Genomic DNA, 17,578 nt, shown 5'->3' on the forward strand with positions numbered 1-17,578 from the left:
GTTTGCTTTCATTACTTAATTACCTGGGCGGCTTTTTTATTTTTATTTTTTTTTATTGTCATTTTAATGCTAGTCAAGTTTAGGAACAGGATTACCACTCTCAGTTTCAAATAGTTCTCTATTTATTATCTGGCCTTATTACTTTGCTTAGATTAAATTCAATTCGGTTTTATTACATAATTGAGACCAAACAAATCAACCAATCCTTTATACATACATTACATAACAGCCCCTTTGATTGACAACAGTGAAATCCTTTGATTCTTCGTATACAATATTGATAAATAAAGTACAAATAAAACAAAAAACGAGGAAAGTATTATACTTGGTAGTATGACCTCAACCCAATATAAAACAAAACTAATATATGTTTACAGTTCTAATCAGTTGAATTGAGAACCCAGCTTTATTCTCCATTTCTTGGATGAATGCTTTAGTTTAATCTTCTTCTTCTTACCTGAAATCTTCCCATCCTTACCAAGCTTCACTTTACCTTCCAACTTGTGATTCTTATGATGCTTACTCTTAATGCCTATAGTCTTAAACCGAATTCCAGTTAGAAACTCCACTTTTAATTCAGCCGTTGCATTTGATAATGCATTGCGAAGAGCTTTCCATACACGCCCATCAACATCCAAATGATTTGCCCTATATTGAGTGGCATCCTTTCGTAATTTGAAAGAAGAAATTCTATCTGTTGCAGCTGTATCCTGGCCATGGAAGAATGTCAGTGAAATAACGTCAAACCAGATAATAGAGTCTTTGTTTGGATTTTTAATTTCAAGGTTATATGCGAGGGAGCCATTCTGTTTTCCATCAGCGGCTGGTGAAGAGCTATTATCTATGGGTGGAACTGAGATTTCCACAACGGCAACAGTTGGGTTCTGGGGACGTAAACCTAGCCATAAACAGAGGACAAGAAGGCCCAAAAGGCTTACAATTTGGAGAAGCCAAAGATAGAAGTTCTTTGTTTCGCACATTATTATTAATATGTTTGTGGAGAGGTTGGGAAGAGATTTTCAAGGATGATAGAAAAATGGTTTCTTAGGGAGGCAATATTTTCAGTAACAAAAGGTGAAAGGCGTAGCACTTGCTTTTGAATGGTGCCAATCGAAAGGAGCATATAACATTTACAAGTCATCAAAGTTCCAAGGATAAGGAACAGATGCTTTTCTTTCGTTTGGAGTGTTCTTTTTGCTTTTATGGGCCACATAAAGTAGCTACATGGAAACTCCGTTCTCTATACCTCGGAATATTTTGCACTTTAAGACTCTCTATTCAGACAGAGAAACACTTTCAACATTTTGATTCGGTGGGTTTGCTGAAACAAGATTTGAGTACTCATTCTTGAACAGTTCTTGAAAGCTTTCTGGTGCGAAGCGAACAAGCAAATTTGGCTCCTTAATAATTAGCCTAAAAATCAAATTTTTATAAGTGAATTTTAACTTATAACTAAACATAAAACTAGGAGAAATTTTCTATATATCAGAACATATATATATAGAGAGAGAGAGAGAGAGAGAGAGAGAGAGATTCCTTTCTTCGAAATTTTCCTATAGTACTTGTTCTGTATTCAATCTTGGTGAGGATTGTTGTGGCGGAGGGTGTAGTTGAAGATTATAAAGTTCTAGTTATAACATAATCTCNTATATAGAGAGAGAGAGAGAGAGAGAGAGAGAGAGAGAGAGAGAGAGAGAGAGATTCCTGTTAGGGCCAAAAAATGTCCTCGGCCCAAATAGGATAACACGTCTGACAATGAGGAAAAGTCCAGGCCCAATCCTGGTGCGGCCCAAGCTGGAACTCCCCGGATAAGGCCCATTTGATACGAGGTATAGTCGGTCCGAACCATCTGGACACAGGCCTCCTAATCCCAGTACACTTCCTGGACCTATGATCTAATTCAGAGCCCACGGTCACCTATGGATCACATTCTTACTCGAACATTGATAAAGCAGTCCATTACCATCCCAACTCCTCTAAGGTCCATGTCAGAGTCATACTTGGACTCCCTTTCACGCTAGGATAATGGGGCCAAAGGATATATCCCTCGAGGAAACGGATTACTATGAGAACTCTCAATCCTACCAGGATTGGGAGACCAGACAACCACTATCTAAACAGAGGCCAGGCCTCTCACAAAGCGGATGACATTACACCTTTAGACCCCGGAGTTCCCGCTTGAGAACTTCCCATTACAGTTGTAGTCACAGTCCCCGACTAGACTTCTGGTAACCTCTCTATTCCTTAGCCCTCACTAAATCAGCCTCTTTCAGCCTTGCTGACTTGAGCTTCGGAGTACCTACGGCAAACATCATGTAACAATTGCTGTAAACTAGTACAATGCATGCATAATTATAATAGAAAATGGGCCCAAAACTTTTCTTTTTATTATATGTAATAAGTCTTTTATACACAAAGAGCATTATTTACAAAATGCCATTTAAAAAGACAAAAACATGGGAAACAGTGTAGCTATTGCTCCTCGCTTGCCGACGCCCCTCCGACTGCATCATCACCTAGATCCTGCATCCACAAAGGAAAATAACGGGGTGAGCACAAAATAATGCTCAGTAAGTAAACCCTCTATTTGTCTATCCCTGTATTTATTTCTCTTAATTCTTTCCTCACTCTTTCTTTCTTTCTATTGTTTTCTACTAAACGTCATGGCCTCATCTTACCGGAGGTACGGCCGGATGGCGTTCACACAACACCATCTCACTCTTCATGACTGTCGGGTGGAGTTCACACAGCACCAACCCGCTCTTAGTGACTACCAAGTGGGGATCACAAAGCACCTACCCAGTTTCATAACTATCGGGTGGAGATCACAAATCACCTACCCGTTTCTCATGACTTTCGGGTGACGATCACAAAGCATCAACCCGTTTTTAATAACTATCGGGTGATGATCACAAAGCATCAACCCGTTTCTAATAACTACCGGGTGACGATCACAAAGCATCAACCCATTTTTAATGCTCTTCTCATTCACTCTACTCTAACATTTCTCATTCTCTCTACCCTTAGAGTAGTTGCATTCACAAAGTTCTCTACTCATAGAGCAAGTGCATATACAAAGTTTTCTACTATTTCTTAAGTCAATTAATGCATATGGATGGTTCATGCTCATTAATGCTCTTAGGAAATGCCAATATGCAATGTTGCAATAATTAAGGTTCATAACTCATTCTCATGCATCTCTTAGGCATTTCATCAAACAACTCATGTGCATATAAAACTCTTCTCTAACTACAACTCTATTTCTTTCTTTAACCATCCAAAATTGGAAGTAAATTCCCTTCCATGGGCATAATTCCTACCATAGAAGAACACTCCCAAAGTACATACTCAATTTCATCTAACTTCATCGCAACCCATCACACATCCACACTTCCTATAAAGGAAAAGTATCCAACAATTCATCATGAATACTTATCTCAATTTAATTTCTCAACAAGTAGACATATATCTCTACTCAATTTCTCAAATACATACATAAAACATGCATACATCATTTCTACTAAATCTCTACTCAAAAGAATTCTTAATTCTCAACTTGGGATGGGATTTACTTACCTTGTGATGGAGAGATCTCACTAGCACTTCCTTTCTCTTGGTTTGCTTGACTTTTCTCTACCCTTAAACAACTAAACAATTCAACCAAAAGACCTCAATATTCAAATATACACAAAATCTCACAAAACTTCACATCCAAAGCAAGAATCCTTACCTTAGGATGCCTTAGATTGATTTTCTACCCCAAATCACTCCAAAAGCCCTCTAAAACTCCTTGAACAAAAGAAAGAGAATTTGAGAGGAAGTAAGAAAAGAGAATGGCGGTGGAGAAGAATGCAATGACTTAATTCCTTTTAATACAATTTATGCACAAGCATTCCCATTTTGCCCTTACTCTTCCCTGGGAATTTCATCTAAATCCTTTGATTCATTACAAACACACTCCCATATTAACCTATTTTCCATGAAAATTCCTTACACTTTACTCCCCACTTTTCCTACTAATTAGGGGTAGAATGGTCAAATTGCCCTTAGGGAAGAAAATATCTAAAACTTAACAAGCATTTTGGTCGGCACGTTGCCGCGGCGAAGAAGCTTCTATCACCGCGGCGAAGTTGTCCAGCAGCTTCCCCGTGGGTTTCAACACCTCTTCGCTGCGGCGAAGATTCTTCTTCGCCCCGGCGAAGCCTGGAACACTAAACTTCTTCTATTTTCAACCAATTTCAAGGCAAGTGTTCAACATATCACTCAATCAAAGGCCAACCAAACAATAATACTAATAAACCGACTCAAAAAAGAGCAAAAGAAGAAACATTAGCTACGTACCTCAAGTGGGGCGTTACACATCATCCCGATGTTTTCCTTCGCTTCACGTTTGTTTCTCTACGTGTGCAGGTACAGTAGATCGCTAGTGGCCTCAACCTCACGGGATCAGTCTCTTCTTCCGTATAGGTAGATTTTTACGTCTACAGTTTGACGCCCACCGTGGGGCCTCTAGCAATCATTCGGTTCAACAAACCCTGCTACCTAAAGGAACTTTCCATGGCTGATAATTCTGACAATGCTAACCCCGCTCTCGAGGCCAAACTGGAAGCTCTGACCACCCTCATGCAACAGAACTCAGATAAGGTGGCCGCATTGGAAGTTGAGAACACTACCATTCAGACCGAAAACACCTCCATCAGGGCTGAAAACCAGTCTCTGAAAGAGAAGGTAAGTCAGTTTTATGATCTTGAGCTCCTGTCATGTTAGGTACCACCCAATTGGTTTCGCGCCTCAGTTCCGTCTATGCAACCTCTCCAAACTCTAGAGCACAGACACGCGGCCTCAGATAAAAGGTCACGTCAATTATGTTCGTCATTGGTCGACGACTTGGTTCTGATTCATGGAGAAAAGGATCTGCCAACGAAACCCCTCTCGGTCGATCTGCCTCAGGCACAAGATCAAGGCGTCCAAGTGATAGAAAGCTCGCTACAACAAGAACTGCCCATCCTCACCATCCCACCTCACCTTCAGTCAACCATCCCTACATAAACTCCATTCGGCTCGGTTCACCCTCGCAGGTCGAGTGGTCACCCACACCAAAACATCCCGCTCAAGTCCATCCATCCCAACGGATCGAGCGAGTACCAAACAACCCCCCTAACCATTCATGTCGGGCGAAACACCCGATCAGTTACAATAGGAGTCACCCAGCCGAAGGGAATGAACGGTGATCCAAGCTACCAAGTGATACACGAAGGAATGATCCACCAGGCTACACCACGCGGAATGACCCAACAAAATGTGCCAAGTGCGAATCCTATGGCCGACCGGGTCAAGCGGGATGACCAACTGGTATCCCCCTCTCCCATGGAATAGATATTGGCTAAGAGATTGGTCGACGTAGAGGCAGTGATGAGGCCCATACCCGGAATGCTAATCCCCACCAAAAAGAGCAAGCCCTACTACTATGCCAATTCGCCCTTCGTGGATTCGATCGCGCTAGCTGACATGCCTCACAAATTCACCATCCCCGGCATGAAGCCCTATGATGGCACAACCGACCTAGATGATTACATAGCCTCGTACAAGTAGCGAATGTTCACCGTCTTGATGTGCCAAACGCTAAAGGAAGCCTGCATGTGTAAGAGTTTTGGTTCAAGCTTATCTGGTCTAACTCTTTAGTGGTACACCAACCTCCCGAACGGTTCCATCGACCCATTTGCACAGCTCACCCACACCTTCGTGGAGCAATTCGCCAGCAGCAAGAAACTTGGAAAACTATCGGCCGACCTATACAGAGTATACCAGAGAAGGGGGGAGCCACTGAGAGAGTACGTCAACAGATTCAACAAAGAAAAAATTTCCATCCCTTCCTATAACCCCGAGACAGCTGTAGACGCCTTCAGGAAGGGTCTTCTCCCGGATGGTGAATTATACAAAGAATTGACGAAGCTTGGTTGCTTCACGATAGAGGACGTCTTGGCCAGAGCAGTGATTCAAATAAGGTGGTAGAAAGATGAGATGAATTGGGCAATTCACGCCAGGTATGACCCAAGGCGGAATGATAGGAGGCTAGAGCTCAGATCGATTGAACCGCGTCACCAACCCCCTTCACGTAACCTGAACAAAGTCAGAAAACCATATGACCGCCAGTCACTTAGAACCGACTCTAGACTCTTGAAGGCAAAGACATCAGCAACAGTTGGAATGCAGTCCACCTCAAACGCTATTACTTTTAAGTGAACTCATTCGTCTATATGTTTGTTTTCTTTTTGTTTTTATTTAAAAGGGATGAGTGGGCCTATCCACCTACTTCACAGACAGTCGGCCTCATGGCCCAAATTCAATGAAGTATTATTTAGCAAATTACACCTTCGGATTGGCCTTGCCCGATTCACAGATTTACACCTTCGGATTAATCCTGCTCGATTCATAGATTTATACCTTTGAATCAACCCTGCTCGATCCACGGATTTAAACCTTCGGATCGACCCTACCTGATGCACGAATTTACACCTTTGGATCGACCCTGCTCGATCCACGAATTTATACCTTCGGATCGGCCTTGGTTAATCCACATATTTACACCTTCGGATCGACCCTGGCCGATCCACGGATTTACACCTTCGGATCGACCCTGCTCGATCCACGGATTTACACCTTCGGATCGGCCTTGCCCAATCCATGGATTTACACCTTCGGATCGACCTTGCTCGATTCACGGATTTACACCTTCGAATAGACCCTGCTCAATCCACGGTCTACACCTTCTATCGAGCCTACCCGGTTCATGAAGCTACACATTCAGTTGGCCATATCGAGTGAAGGGTTCTTACACCTCAAATCGACAAGTTATCGACCTAACCCAACAGAAAGTCTACACGACTCAGCTATTGGGCCACATCAAAATCATAACACAAGCATACGGTTCAACCTCTAGTGCATCTACGAACAAAGAAGCAATTAACAAATGATTCACCCACAAGGAAATGCATCAAAAACAGAATCACAAGTAGCCTCAAGCGGCTAAGTTCAGAGTACAATGAAAGGCATACATGCTAGGAAAGGGCATTGCAGGCCCCAAAATACATGAGTAAAACAAAAATAAAGCTAAGCGTCATCGGTGCGAGTCGTCTCACCCACCTCTGACTCGGTCACCCTATCGCCTGTTGGAGTTGTCGACTACTTCAGCATTAATGGGTAACGGAGACGCACTCGGGGGTTAATGGGTAGGCGGTTTTGGGCTTTTCTATGTATAACCACTGTAGGATTCCTTTTAAGTTATTAATTCCTTTTTGGGTTGGGCTTAGGAATAGGAATTCTTGTAAAACTAGGTTTAATCTCTTAAACCTAGTATATAAACATACTTTTCTCTTGTTATGTGTGGGAGAGCAATTCATTCATTGTAAACGAGAGAGGTGAGGCATATTTCAATAATATTGACTCAGTTGGACGTAGCCCACATTGGGTGAATCAGGGTAAATCGCGCGTATAATTTCTTTGTTTACTGTTTGTTTTGTTTTACTATTATTATTTTTGTTCCTGTTGCTTCTCTATTTCGTTCATCACCAGTGCCAGCACACGTCCCTGCAGCCTGTTCGCTCACATCCTCAGTAATAGATGGCCTCGGCTGGCTAGCAAAATCGAGTACTGATGCGTGTTTCCTACAACATGCAAATGTAGCAAGTATACTAATCGCACAAGTAATATATTGATGAGTAGAGTATCGTTCCCACGAGGATTGTAAGCAAAGCACTGAGTTTCCTAATGTTTTCTAGTTGAAGCAATCGAATTCTTTGGATTGGTGGGAGTAAATTTTAATTTAAAAACAACAAAATGAAATTTACTAAGGTGAAAACTTAATTAAGAAACCAATATGAAAACACGGAATATGAATTCAAGTAAAACGGGTAGGGTTTTGACTTCATTTGGATTTTCATGGGTTAAGCCTATAATTACACTAAACTCATATTCATACGCAATGGTTGTAAATCGAACTCACTAACATGTAGACATACCCTCTCAGGCTATGCCTTCCTATTCTTCCTTATTAACCTTCCGCACCCAACAAATTGAAGATTAATAATTTCAAACTCATTAAGCACGAGAATCCTATAATGATTTCATTAATTCTTGAATCTATCTCTAGCATCCAATACTATAACGGTGATTACCCAAGAAGCCTAACATGATTCATTTCTCAATCTCACCATGTTCATCATATACAACATTAAAAATTAGAGTAACACACAACCAAAGCATACTCATATGAAAATAACACAATCAAACCCTTAACCCATTTAGAATCCAAACTACCATCAAAACCCTAACCCAAAAGAGATTAGTTCATAATTAATTCAATAACACAAAAACGAAAATAGGAAATAAACATGTTCAACATAATGAAAATTGAGAATAAAGATTAGAAATCTCCCCAAAAGATGAATCCTCTAGTTGGAAATCGAATCTTCTTCCTTTTACAACCCAAATTGCTCAAAGTTCTTAGAAAAATGTAAAAGTGGCTAAACCTAAAAACAGAACAAAGATCCAGAGCAAAAAGACTAAGTTTTTCTTTTATACTTCGTCCAAATAACCGAGCCAAAACACGCACAACACGAAACTGTGCGTTTAATAAAACTGGAATAAGTGACTGTTCGCGGCGAAGAATGATCAGATAAGCCATCCCTGCCTGCGAAGACATTTTCTCGCCGGGGCGAAGCTTCTTCCTGAGTTCTAAAATTACAGAACTGCCACTCTGCTTGCTTCTTCGTTTGATTCTTCGATTCTCGGTGCTCTTCCTTGGAAACAAGCTTCATCATGCTTATCCTGCTCCGGAACTCTCCTTCTTCTGTCATCCGCTAAATTCTGAGTCAAAAATATCCAATTTTGTTCTTATTTGCTCAAAATGACCATTTGAACCTGAAATACGAAAAGTAACGAATTAAGGAATAATTCAGGTCAAAATGCACTAGAAAGTATCTGAAATCCGACAAAAGGTATAATGAAAAGTTTATATTCACGGATATCAACTACCCCCAAACTAGAGTATGCTCGTCCCCGAGCATACTGTAAAAAATGACAAAAACACAACAACAACAGAAACAAAAACACAAAACACACACAACAACTAAAAAAAAAAAACAAAAAACCAACAAGACTCAACTCTACAAAGGATTCTAGAATTGCACATGTTCTCAAAAGTTGTTGAAAAATTATTATCAGGAAATATTCAACACTCCAAGAAGTCATAAGTTATATCGACGGTCTTCCTCAATCGGTTCACCAAGCAGGTGATCCCTACTTCAATCCACCCCAACTTCCCAGATTATTTTATGCAAAAATTGTAAAGTTTATCAAATGGTGGCAGACTCCATAGGCCTAAGTATCGAACTACTCTCCACTAATGTGGACTAGACATCGCTAAGGTCAAAAGGTCTTTGCAAGCTTGTAACGTTAGGCTCGGGTATATGTTCGAATCGGAAAGGATATAGGAATAACAAAGTAAGAGAACTCGGTTGTCCTAAAGCAAAACTAAAATCACATCGAAACCCATACCTTCTCAACCACCAATCGACATGTCCACTAATTCACATCCCTCAAACGCGTACCTTTCTTATTTTAGGATACCATAAATGCGGATGAGACTCATTTAAGGCGTACGTGGCGTTGTTATACCTGAGGTCGCCAAATACTGCTAGGCAGTTTTTAAGGCGGGTTCTGGTTTCCAGCCGGTATACCCTTAAACGAGGCAGAATTAGTTGTTTAAATGAGGTGACTACCTTTTTTGTTTTTATTCTCTTCTCTCAACCCCCAAACTATTGTTTTGGCCTCCTCATCATTTTTCTTCTTTCAACCCTCAAACTATTCTTTTGCTCATTCGTACACTCTTCCCGTTCTTTGTTTTGCACTAGGACCGAATTCTCCTAAGGGTACGATAAAGTGTTTAGAGTAAAAGGATTTGATAAATTTGTTGTTTTCCAAAAAAAAAAATTAGCAATAAAATTCATACGGCTCAAAAGGGTGACTAGGGAAAATTTCATTCATAGGTTGGCTAGAAAGGCTCAAACATTCCGAAAAATTGCCTAAATCATCTCCTCAACATGTCTAATCCTAGAATTTCGCCTCAAGCACTTCTCAACTAGGTTCTAAAGTCCACCAACATTATCAAGACTTTACCTAACCACATAAAATGAATCTAAGCATGCCAGAAAAATGAAAATGGTGGTTGAACCACTCAACAAACCTCAATCAAAATCCAATCAATAAACAAAAACTTGAAGCAATGCTTAACATTTCTCAACAATAAAAATTCAACAGCCTTATTCTCATCATTGATTTATACAATTCATCATCGGCAAAAATGAACAAACAAAGTTAACAAAAAAAACACAAAGAAGTTTTCAAGTTAAGGTGTACGTGGCGTTGTTAAACCCGAGGTCGCAAAATACTGCTAGGCAGTTTTTAAGGTGGTTACTGGTTTCCAGCCAATATACCCTTAAATGAAACAAAGAAAGTAAACAATTAACATAAATTTTTTTTTTTTTTTTTTTTCAGTTTAAGGTGTACGTGGCGTTGTTAAACCCGAGGTCGCCAAATACTGCTAGGCAGTTTTTAAGGCGATTACTGGTTTCCAGCCAATATACCCTTAAACTCGGTTTTAATTCTATTCCTTACCCCCAAACTAAACATGACATTGTCCCCAATGTTCCAGTATGCACAAATCAGGAATAGAGAATAATAAAACAATAAAGGTACGAGAATTCTCCCTGGTTAATCCATGAATTGTCGCTCCACAATGAACACCTGGTGTAGAACTTTTCATCATCTAGAATCTGTCAAAACAATCAAACTGTGGTGTCCTTTATGTTAGTACAATTCACAGCTAATCTTGAAAATATTACAACCTAATCTCGTCCTTTTAACAACTACGAATTGAAACAACAACTAAAAACTAACAAAATAAACAAAGTTCAAAACCAAAATAAACTGAGTTTAATGTTTCAACTGAACACAATTAACAAAAACAAAAATAACACAAAACAGGTGCTCTGGTTCAATCTGCTTCGTCATTTGATTCTTCTTCGGAGCCCTCATCTTCCTCGTTCTCCTTGGAGTCCAACCACTCATCCGAGTTCCAGTCTACCCATTAGTATGCTGAAGTGTCAACATTAAGCTCCTTGAAGCTGTTTGTCAGCAATTCATGCATCCTTTCAGTCCGCTCCATCATCCAATCCTGGCGTCTCTTCATGTATTTCATCAGGCCCATCATTTCCTGCATCATCTCTTTTTGTGTACTTGTGGAGCTGGATGATGTGGCAAGGCTTGTTCTCTGCCTTTTCGCCCCTGCTCTTGGTTGGGTAGCTTCCGTTCGGTCTAGGTGTTTCGTGTAATAATCTGAATCTAAAGTTGGAGCAGCATGAATACGCTGCTCGTCATCTTGAACCGCGACCCCAACTTTTAGACATAAGGCTGTGATGAGATGCGGGAAACAGTAGCTTCCTCGCCCCGGGTTTGCTGCCAACTTAATACTATTAAAAATTATATCCCCTACATCCATACTCTTCCCTGTGGCAATCGAATATAGTAGCAATGCTTTCTCGCGAGTCACAGTACTGTAGTGCGATTCCGGCATGAGTCTCACACAGATGAAGTATTGCCACAGCCTAGCCATCGGTGTCAACTGTGTGCCCTTAAGAGTCTTTTTCTGTTTCTTGGACACTGCCCACTCTGTACCCTGTTTTGCAATCACTGGGGGAATCAATCGTCGTTAATTCGTGATCTCTTGAACTGTACGTAGTCATCAATGAGGATTTCCGGCAAATGAAAGAATTCATTGATTTCTTTTCTCGTAAAAGGCACATCCTCCCTTTTTACAAACACCGTCTCTTCCTTACACTCTGGGAGAATGGCATAGAACTCCCTTACCAGCGGCTCGACAGCCAACTGCTCAGGAGCTTCCAGAAACATCTCCCACTGCCTCCCTCTACTCCAATCAAACGCCTGAGTAGCGGTTAAGCCGCGCTCCGAGATAATCCCTTTGTCCTTTCTCTGAATGGCCGCCTCATACCTCTTCCGGGCCTCATCGTTCACAAAACGGTTATCGACACTCTTTCCCTTACTCTTACTCTATCCCTTGTACGGTTGCTTAACCTTCGGAGCCATTTTTCCAACTCAGTTCTAATCCAATATTTTAACCCCAAAAATTCAGTCCTAATTATAAACAATCACAACTCAACCTGCAAAAACAACCCACACTTCCAAAAATTTTCAATCTCACCCCCAAACTACAAATTTTCAATTCCACACAACACTTCAAAATTTCAACACCCACACTCCTAACAATCAAGTACTGCACAATACACTCTTCTTCACACACAATCACAACTCAACTACCACAAAACACTTCTCAATTCAATCGCACAAATATTTTTAGATCTATGCTTAGAAACTTGAAATTGTTCGAATTAAAGTATTGGGTTATTAAGATCTTACCACAATGAAGGAGTGTGCTGTAACAACTGCTGAAAACTAGTACAATGCATGCATAATAACAATAGAAAATTGGGCCCAAAACTTTCTTTTCATTATAAGTCATATGTCTTTTATACACAAAGAGTATTGTTTACAAAAATTCATTTTAAAAGACAAAACAGGGGAAACAGTGTAGCTATTGCTCCTCGCTTGCCGACGCCCCCCCGACTGCATCATCACCTAGATCCTGCATCCACAAAGGAAAATAACGGGGTGAGCACAAATAATGCTCAGTAAGTAAAACCCTTTATCTGTCTATCCCCGTATGTAATACTCTTAATTCTTCCCTTATATATTCTGTTTCTACTAAACGTCATGGCCTCATCTTACGGAGGTACGACCGGATGGCGTTCACATAGTACCATCTCACTCTCCATGACTATGGGTGGAATTCACACAGTACCAACCCATTCTTAGTGACTACCAAGTAGGGATCACGAAGCACCTACTCGGTTTTCGTAACTATCGGGTGGAGACACCTAGCACCTACCGTTTCTCATGACTTTTGGGTAATGATCACCAAGCATTAACCGTCTCTAGTCACTGTCGGGTGATGGTCACAAAGCATCAACCCACTTCTACTAAATGTCGGATGATGTTCACAAAGCATCAACCCCTTCTCTAAGACTAACCGGGTGGGATCACAAAGCATCCACCGTTTCTAATACTTATCGGGTGATTATACAAAGCATCGACCATCTCAATGGCTATTGGGTGGTGATCACAAAGCATCAACCCGATTCCCATAACTATCGGGTGATGATCACAAAGCATCAACCCATCTCTACTACTCTTCTATTCACTATATTCTAGCATTTTTCATTCTCTCTACCCTTAGAGTAGTTGCATCCACCAAGTTCTCTACTCATAGAGTAATTGCATACACAAGGTTTCCTACTCTTTCTTAGGTCACTTCTCAATGCACAATTAATGCCTATGGATGGTTCATCTCCACTAATGCACTTATGAAATGCCAACATGCAATGTTGCAAGAATTAAGGTTCACTACTCAAACTCAAACCTCTATTAGGCATTTCATCAAACAACTCAAGTGCATAATAAAACTCTACTATAACAATAATTCTAAATCTTTCTCTAACCATCCAAAATGGGGAGAAACCCCTTCACATAACTACAAAGCCTGCCAAAGAAAGACACTTCCAAAAAGGGTTCCACAATACCCCTTCAATCCCATCTCAAACTACATTTCCAATCCACAACTCATTTCTTATGTTTGAAAGGTATAAACAATTACAAGCACTAGAAATCTCTATTTAAGCCTCAATAACATGGCATATAACATGTATATCACATACATACATCATTTCTATTAAAACCCTAATCAAGAAAATTCTTAAATCTTAACTTGGGTTGGGATTTACTTACTTTGTTATGGAGAGACTTCACCAACTCTTCCTTTCACTTGGTTTGCTTGACTTTTTCTCTACTCTTAACCAAAAGAACAAAAACCCTCAATATTCAATATATACTAAAACTCACAAAGTTTCACAATCAAAGTAGGAATCCTTACCTTAGGAAGCCTTAGGTTGATTTTCTACCCTAAATCACTTCAAAAACCCTTTAAAACTCCTTGATCAAAAGAAAGAGAAGTTGAGAGGAAACAAGAGAAGAAAGTGGCGTTGAAGAAGAAGAATTAGGGGTTTTGCTAACTCTTAATTCCGTTTACTGAAATTTATACCCAAGCATTCCCATTTTGCCCTTACTCTTCTTTGGGAATTCTATCTATATCCTTTGATTCATTATAAACACAACCCCATAGCAACATATTCTCCATGAAAAATCCTTACAATTAACTCCCCACTTTTCCTGCTAATTAGGGGTAGAATGGTCAAATTGCCCTTAGGGAAGAAAATATCTAAAACTTAACAACATTTTGGTCGGCCTGTCGCCGCGGCGAGGAAACTTCTGTCGCCTCGACGAAACTGTCCAGCAGCTTCCCCGTGGCTTCAACACCTCTTCGCCGCGGCGAATATTCTTCTTCACCCCGGCGAAGCGTGGCACACTGAACTTCTTCTATTTTCAACCAATTTCAGGGCAAGTATTCAACACAACACTCAATCAAACAATATTACCAAAAACCAACTCAAATAAGAGCAAAGGAAGAAACAACAACTACGTACCTCAAGTGGGGTGTTACATGTGCACCACCAATTGAAGCAGAAACGCCCCAGATTGAAAATCCCCAATTTTTTGATCCAAAAATTTTCATGAGATTTTGCGAAAATTGTTGTTGAAAAGGGTTGTTTTGGTGTTTAGGTATGTTGTGGAGCAAGAAATTTTGTTGGAAAAACAATTTGGAAGCCAAAAATGGAAGTTGAAATTTTTTTTCTCTCAACTCAAAATGCAAGGCGGCGTGAAAATGAGAAGAGTAAAGCGAGTATTTATAGAAACGGCTCGTCTTCTTCGCCGCGGCGAAGTTCATCATTCATAAACCCTAATCAACTTTTCCAGGTCTCACCGCGGCGAAGAAGGATCTTTGCCGCGACGAAATCGTCCAGAGGATACAAGGCTTTCTTCGCCTCGGCGAAGAAAACTGCTTCGCCGCGGCGAAATGCCTTAGCCAAAATTTCACAAATCTAGAATACGTTCTTCGCCGCGGCAAAATCGTCCAGGAGCTAACTCAGAAATTCAGTTTGCTTCGCCGCAGCGAAGAAAACTTCTTCGCCCCGACGAAGTCTGGAGCATTTTCATACCTTTCTTTGGCTCATGACTTCACCTGAAACACCCAAAAACAAAAGCATCAAATTTATACAAACTAAAAATGAAATTAAATAAGTTCAAACTACTAAAATGAAAATCACAAAGTTAAAAACACTTGGGTTGCCTCCTAAGAAGCGTTTGTTTATAGTCGGAAGCTTGACTCTCTCCATCCTTTAGGTCGGGATGTCCAGCTGGATTGGGATGGAATTGCATTTCATCACCCATTCAATGTATGGCTTCAATCTCTGTCCATTGACTGTGAAAGTTCTGTCCATTGACTGTGAAAGTGCCTTTCTCTTCATGTGTAACCTCTACTGCTCCGGATTCGTAAATCCTCATAATAGTAAATGGTCTGGACCATCTAGACTTAAGTTTTCCGGGGAAAAGCTTAAGTCTAGAATTGAATAGCAACATCTTCTGTCCAACTTCAAAAGCCTTGGTCCGGATGTGCTTGTCGTGCCACCTTTTTGTCTTCTCTTTATAATTCCGAGCATTTTCATAGGCTTCGAGACGAAACTCATCAAGTTCGTTCAAAGTTAGCATTCTCTTTTCTCCCGCGGCTTTCAAGTCCATATTCAATTGCTTGACAGCCTAGTATGCTCTATGTTCCAGTTCTACCGGCAAGTGGCATGCTTTCCCATAAACCATCCTAAATGGAGACATTCCAATCGGGGTCTTAAATGCGGTTCGGTATGCCCACAGTGCATCATCCAGCTTCCGAGACGAATCTTTCCTAGATGCATTAACTGTCTTTTCCAAAATCCCCTTTAGTTCTCTATTCGACAGTTCCACTTGCCCGCTCGTCTGTGGATGGTAAGGTGTCGTAACTCTATGTGTCACTCCACACTTACTCAATAGTGCATCCAGCTGCCTATTGCAAAAATGAGATCCTCCATCACTAATGATTGCTTGTGGCACCCCAAACCTAGAGAAAATATTTTTCCTCACAAAATTAATCACTACCCTAGCATCATTACTTGGCAATGCAACTGCCTCAACCCACTTCGACACATAATCCACTGCTACCAAGATAAACGTATTCCCAAAAGAACTTGGGAATGGACCCATGAAATCAATCCCATACGTCAAAAATCTCAACCACCAGGATGTTGTTCAACGGTATCTCATCCCTTTTTGAAATATTTCCCATCCGTTGACATTGGTCACACTCTTGAATCATCCGGAAGGCATCCTTAAAGAGGGTTGGCTAATAAAACCCAGATTGTAACACCTTGGCTGCTGTTCTAGCTCCCCCAAAATGGCCACCCACTTCCTTTTTATGACAATGCCTTAAAATGCTCTCCATCTCTTCCTCCGGGACACATCTCCGTATCATTTGATCAGTTAGAAATTATTAATATTTCATAATACCTGTGGGCTAATTAAGAAATAAGAATAATTTCTATTTCATCCCTAATTAATCATAAAAATATAACATTCCCTGTGGGTAAAATGATTATACTAATATGATTAACTACAAAACGATGTTATTAACCTTAATATGATCATAACTAATATCTCTTAATGCATATATATACAATCTCTACTTGGGAACTTTCAGTGAGTAATTAAATTTATTAATTAAATTCCCATGCACTCATTGAATTATAGAAGCTATTTACTTATTTCTAACAATTTAAGGTACGGAGGAGGAAGCTGCAGAAGCATATGACATTGCCGCGATAAAGTTCAGAGGCTTGAACGCAGTCACCAATTTCGAGATGAATCGCTACGATGTAAAAGCCATACTCGAAAGCAACACTCTACCGATCGGAGGAGGCACGGCAAAACGATTAAAAGAGGCTCAAGCTCTTGAATCTTCAAGAAGTCGTGAAGAAATTATCGCTCTCGGTTCAACTTTCCAATACGGAAGCTCCAGCTCCAGCAGGTTACAGGCGTATCCATTAATGCAAACAGTATTATCAGAGTCCTCAACCTTTACTATCCTTGCAAAATCAGGACATTTCTCAGTACACTCAGGACCCTTCGTTTCACCAAAGTTACATTCAAACCCAGCTGCAATTGCACCAGCAATCTGCAGGGTCGATGTATAACTTGCACCCGTCGAGCCAGAGCTCTCATTTTCCGGCTTTGCTTCACGGGCTGGTCAACATGGGTTCTAATTCTTCTTCGGTGCTGGACAACAATGGAAGTTCCAGTGGGAGTTACAATGGAGTATAGCAGGAAGGCTTTAATGGACTATGGAAATGTGAGTAGCAGCAATATTTTTTATGTTATGCATTATGCGAGAGAGGAGTTGAGGAATAAACAAGTGGAAGTGGAAGAATAGGAACACCTATCCATCTAATGTGGACGGCAGTAGGCA

At 40.6% G+C, this 17,578-nt stretch overlaps 1 protein-coding gene and 1 pseudogene across 1 annotated transcript; one reads left to right on the forward strand and one right to left on the reverse strand.

The window, feature by feature from the left end:
* Positions 1 to 234: 234 nt before the first annotated feature.
* LOC116114156 lies at positions 235 to 1,066 on the reverse strand. Its single transcript, XM_031400304.1, has one exon. It carries the CDS (start codon positions 978 to 980, stop codon positions 384 to 386), a length of 597 nt encoding a protein of 198 aa, XP_031256164.1. The 5' UTR covers positions 981 to 1,066; the 3' UTR covers positions 235 to 383.
* Positions 1,067 to 4,557: 3,491 nt separating this feature from the next.
* On the forward strand, positions 4,558 to 17,433 carry LOC116114167 (annotated as a pseudogene).
* The last annotated feature ends 145 nt before the right edge of the window (positions 17,434 to 17,578 follow it).

Source organism: Pistacia vera, unplaced genomic scaffold, assembly GCF_008641045.1.
Source record: "Pistacia vera cultivar Batoury unplaced genomic scaffold, PisVer_v2 Contig701, whole genome shotgun sequence".
Classification (NCBI taxonomy): Eukaryota; Viridiplantae; Streptophyta; class Magnoliopsida; order Sapindales; family Anacardiaceae; genus Pistacia; species Pistacia vera.

Coding starts and splice junctions, on each gene's coding strand:
- LOC116114156 (XM_031400304.1), bottom strand. CDS start 980: ATGTGCGAAACAAAGAACTTCTATCTTTGGCTTCTCCAAATTGTAAGC.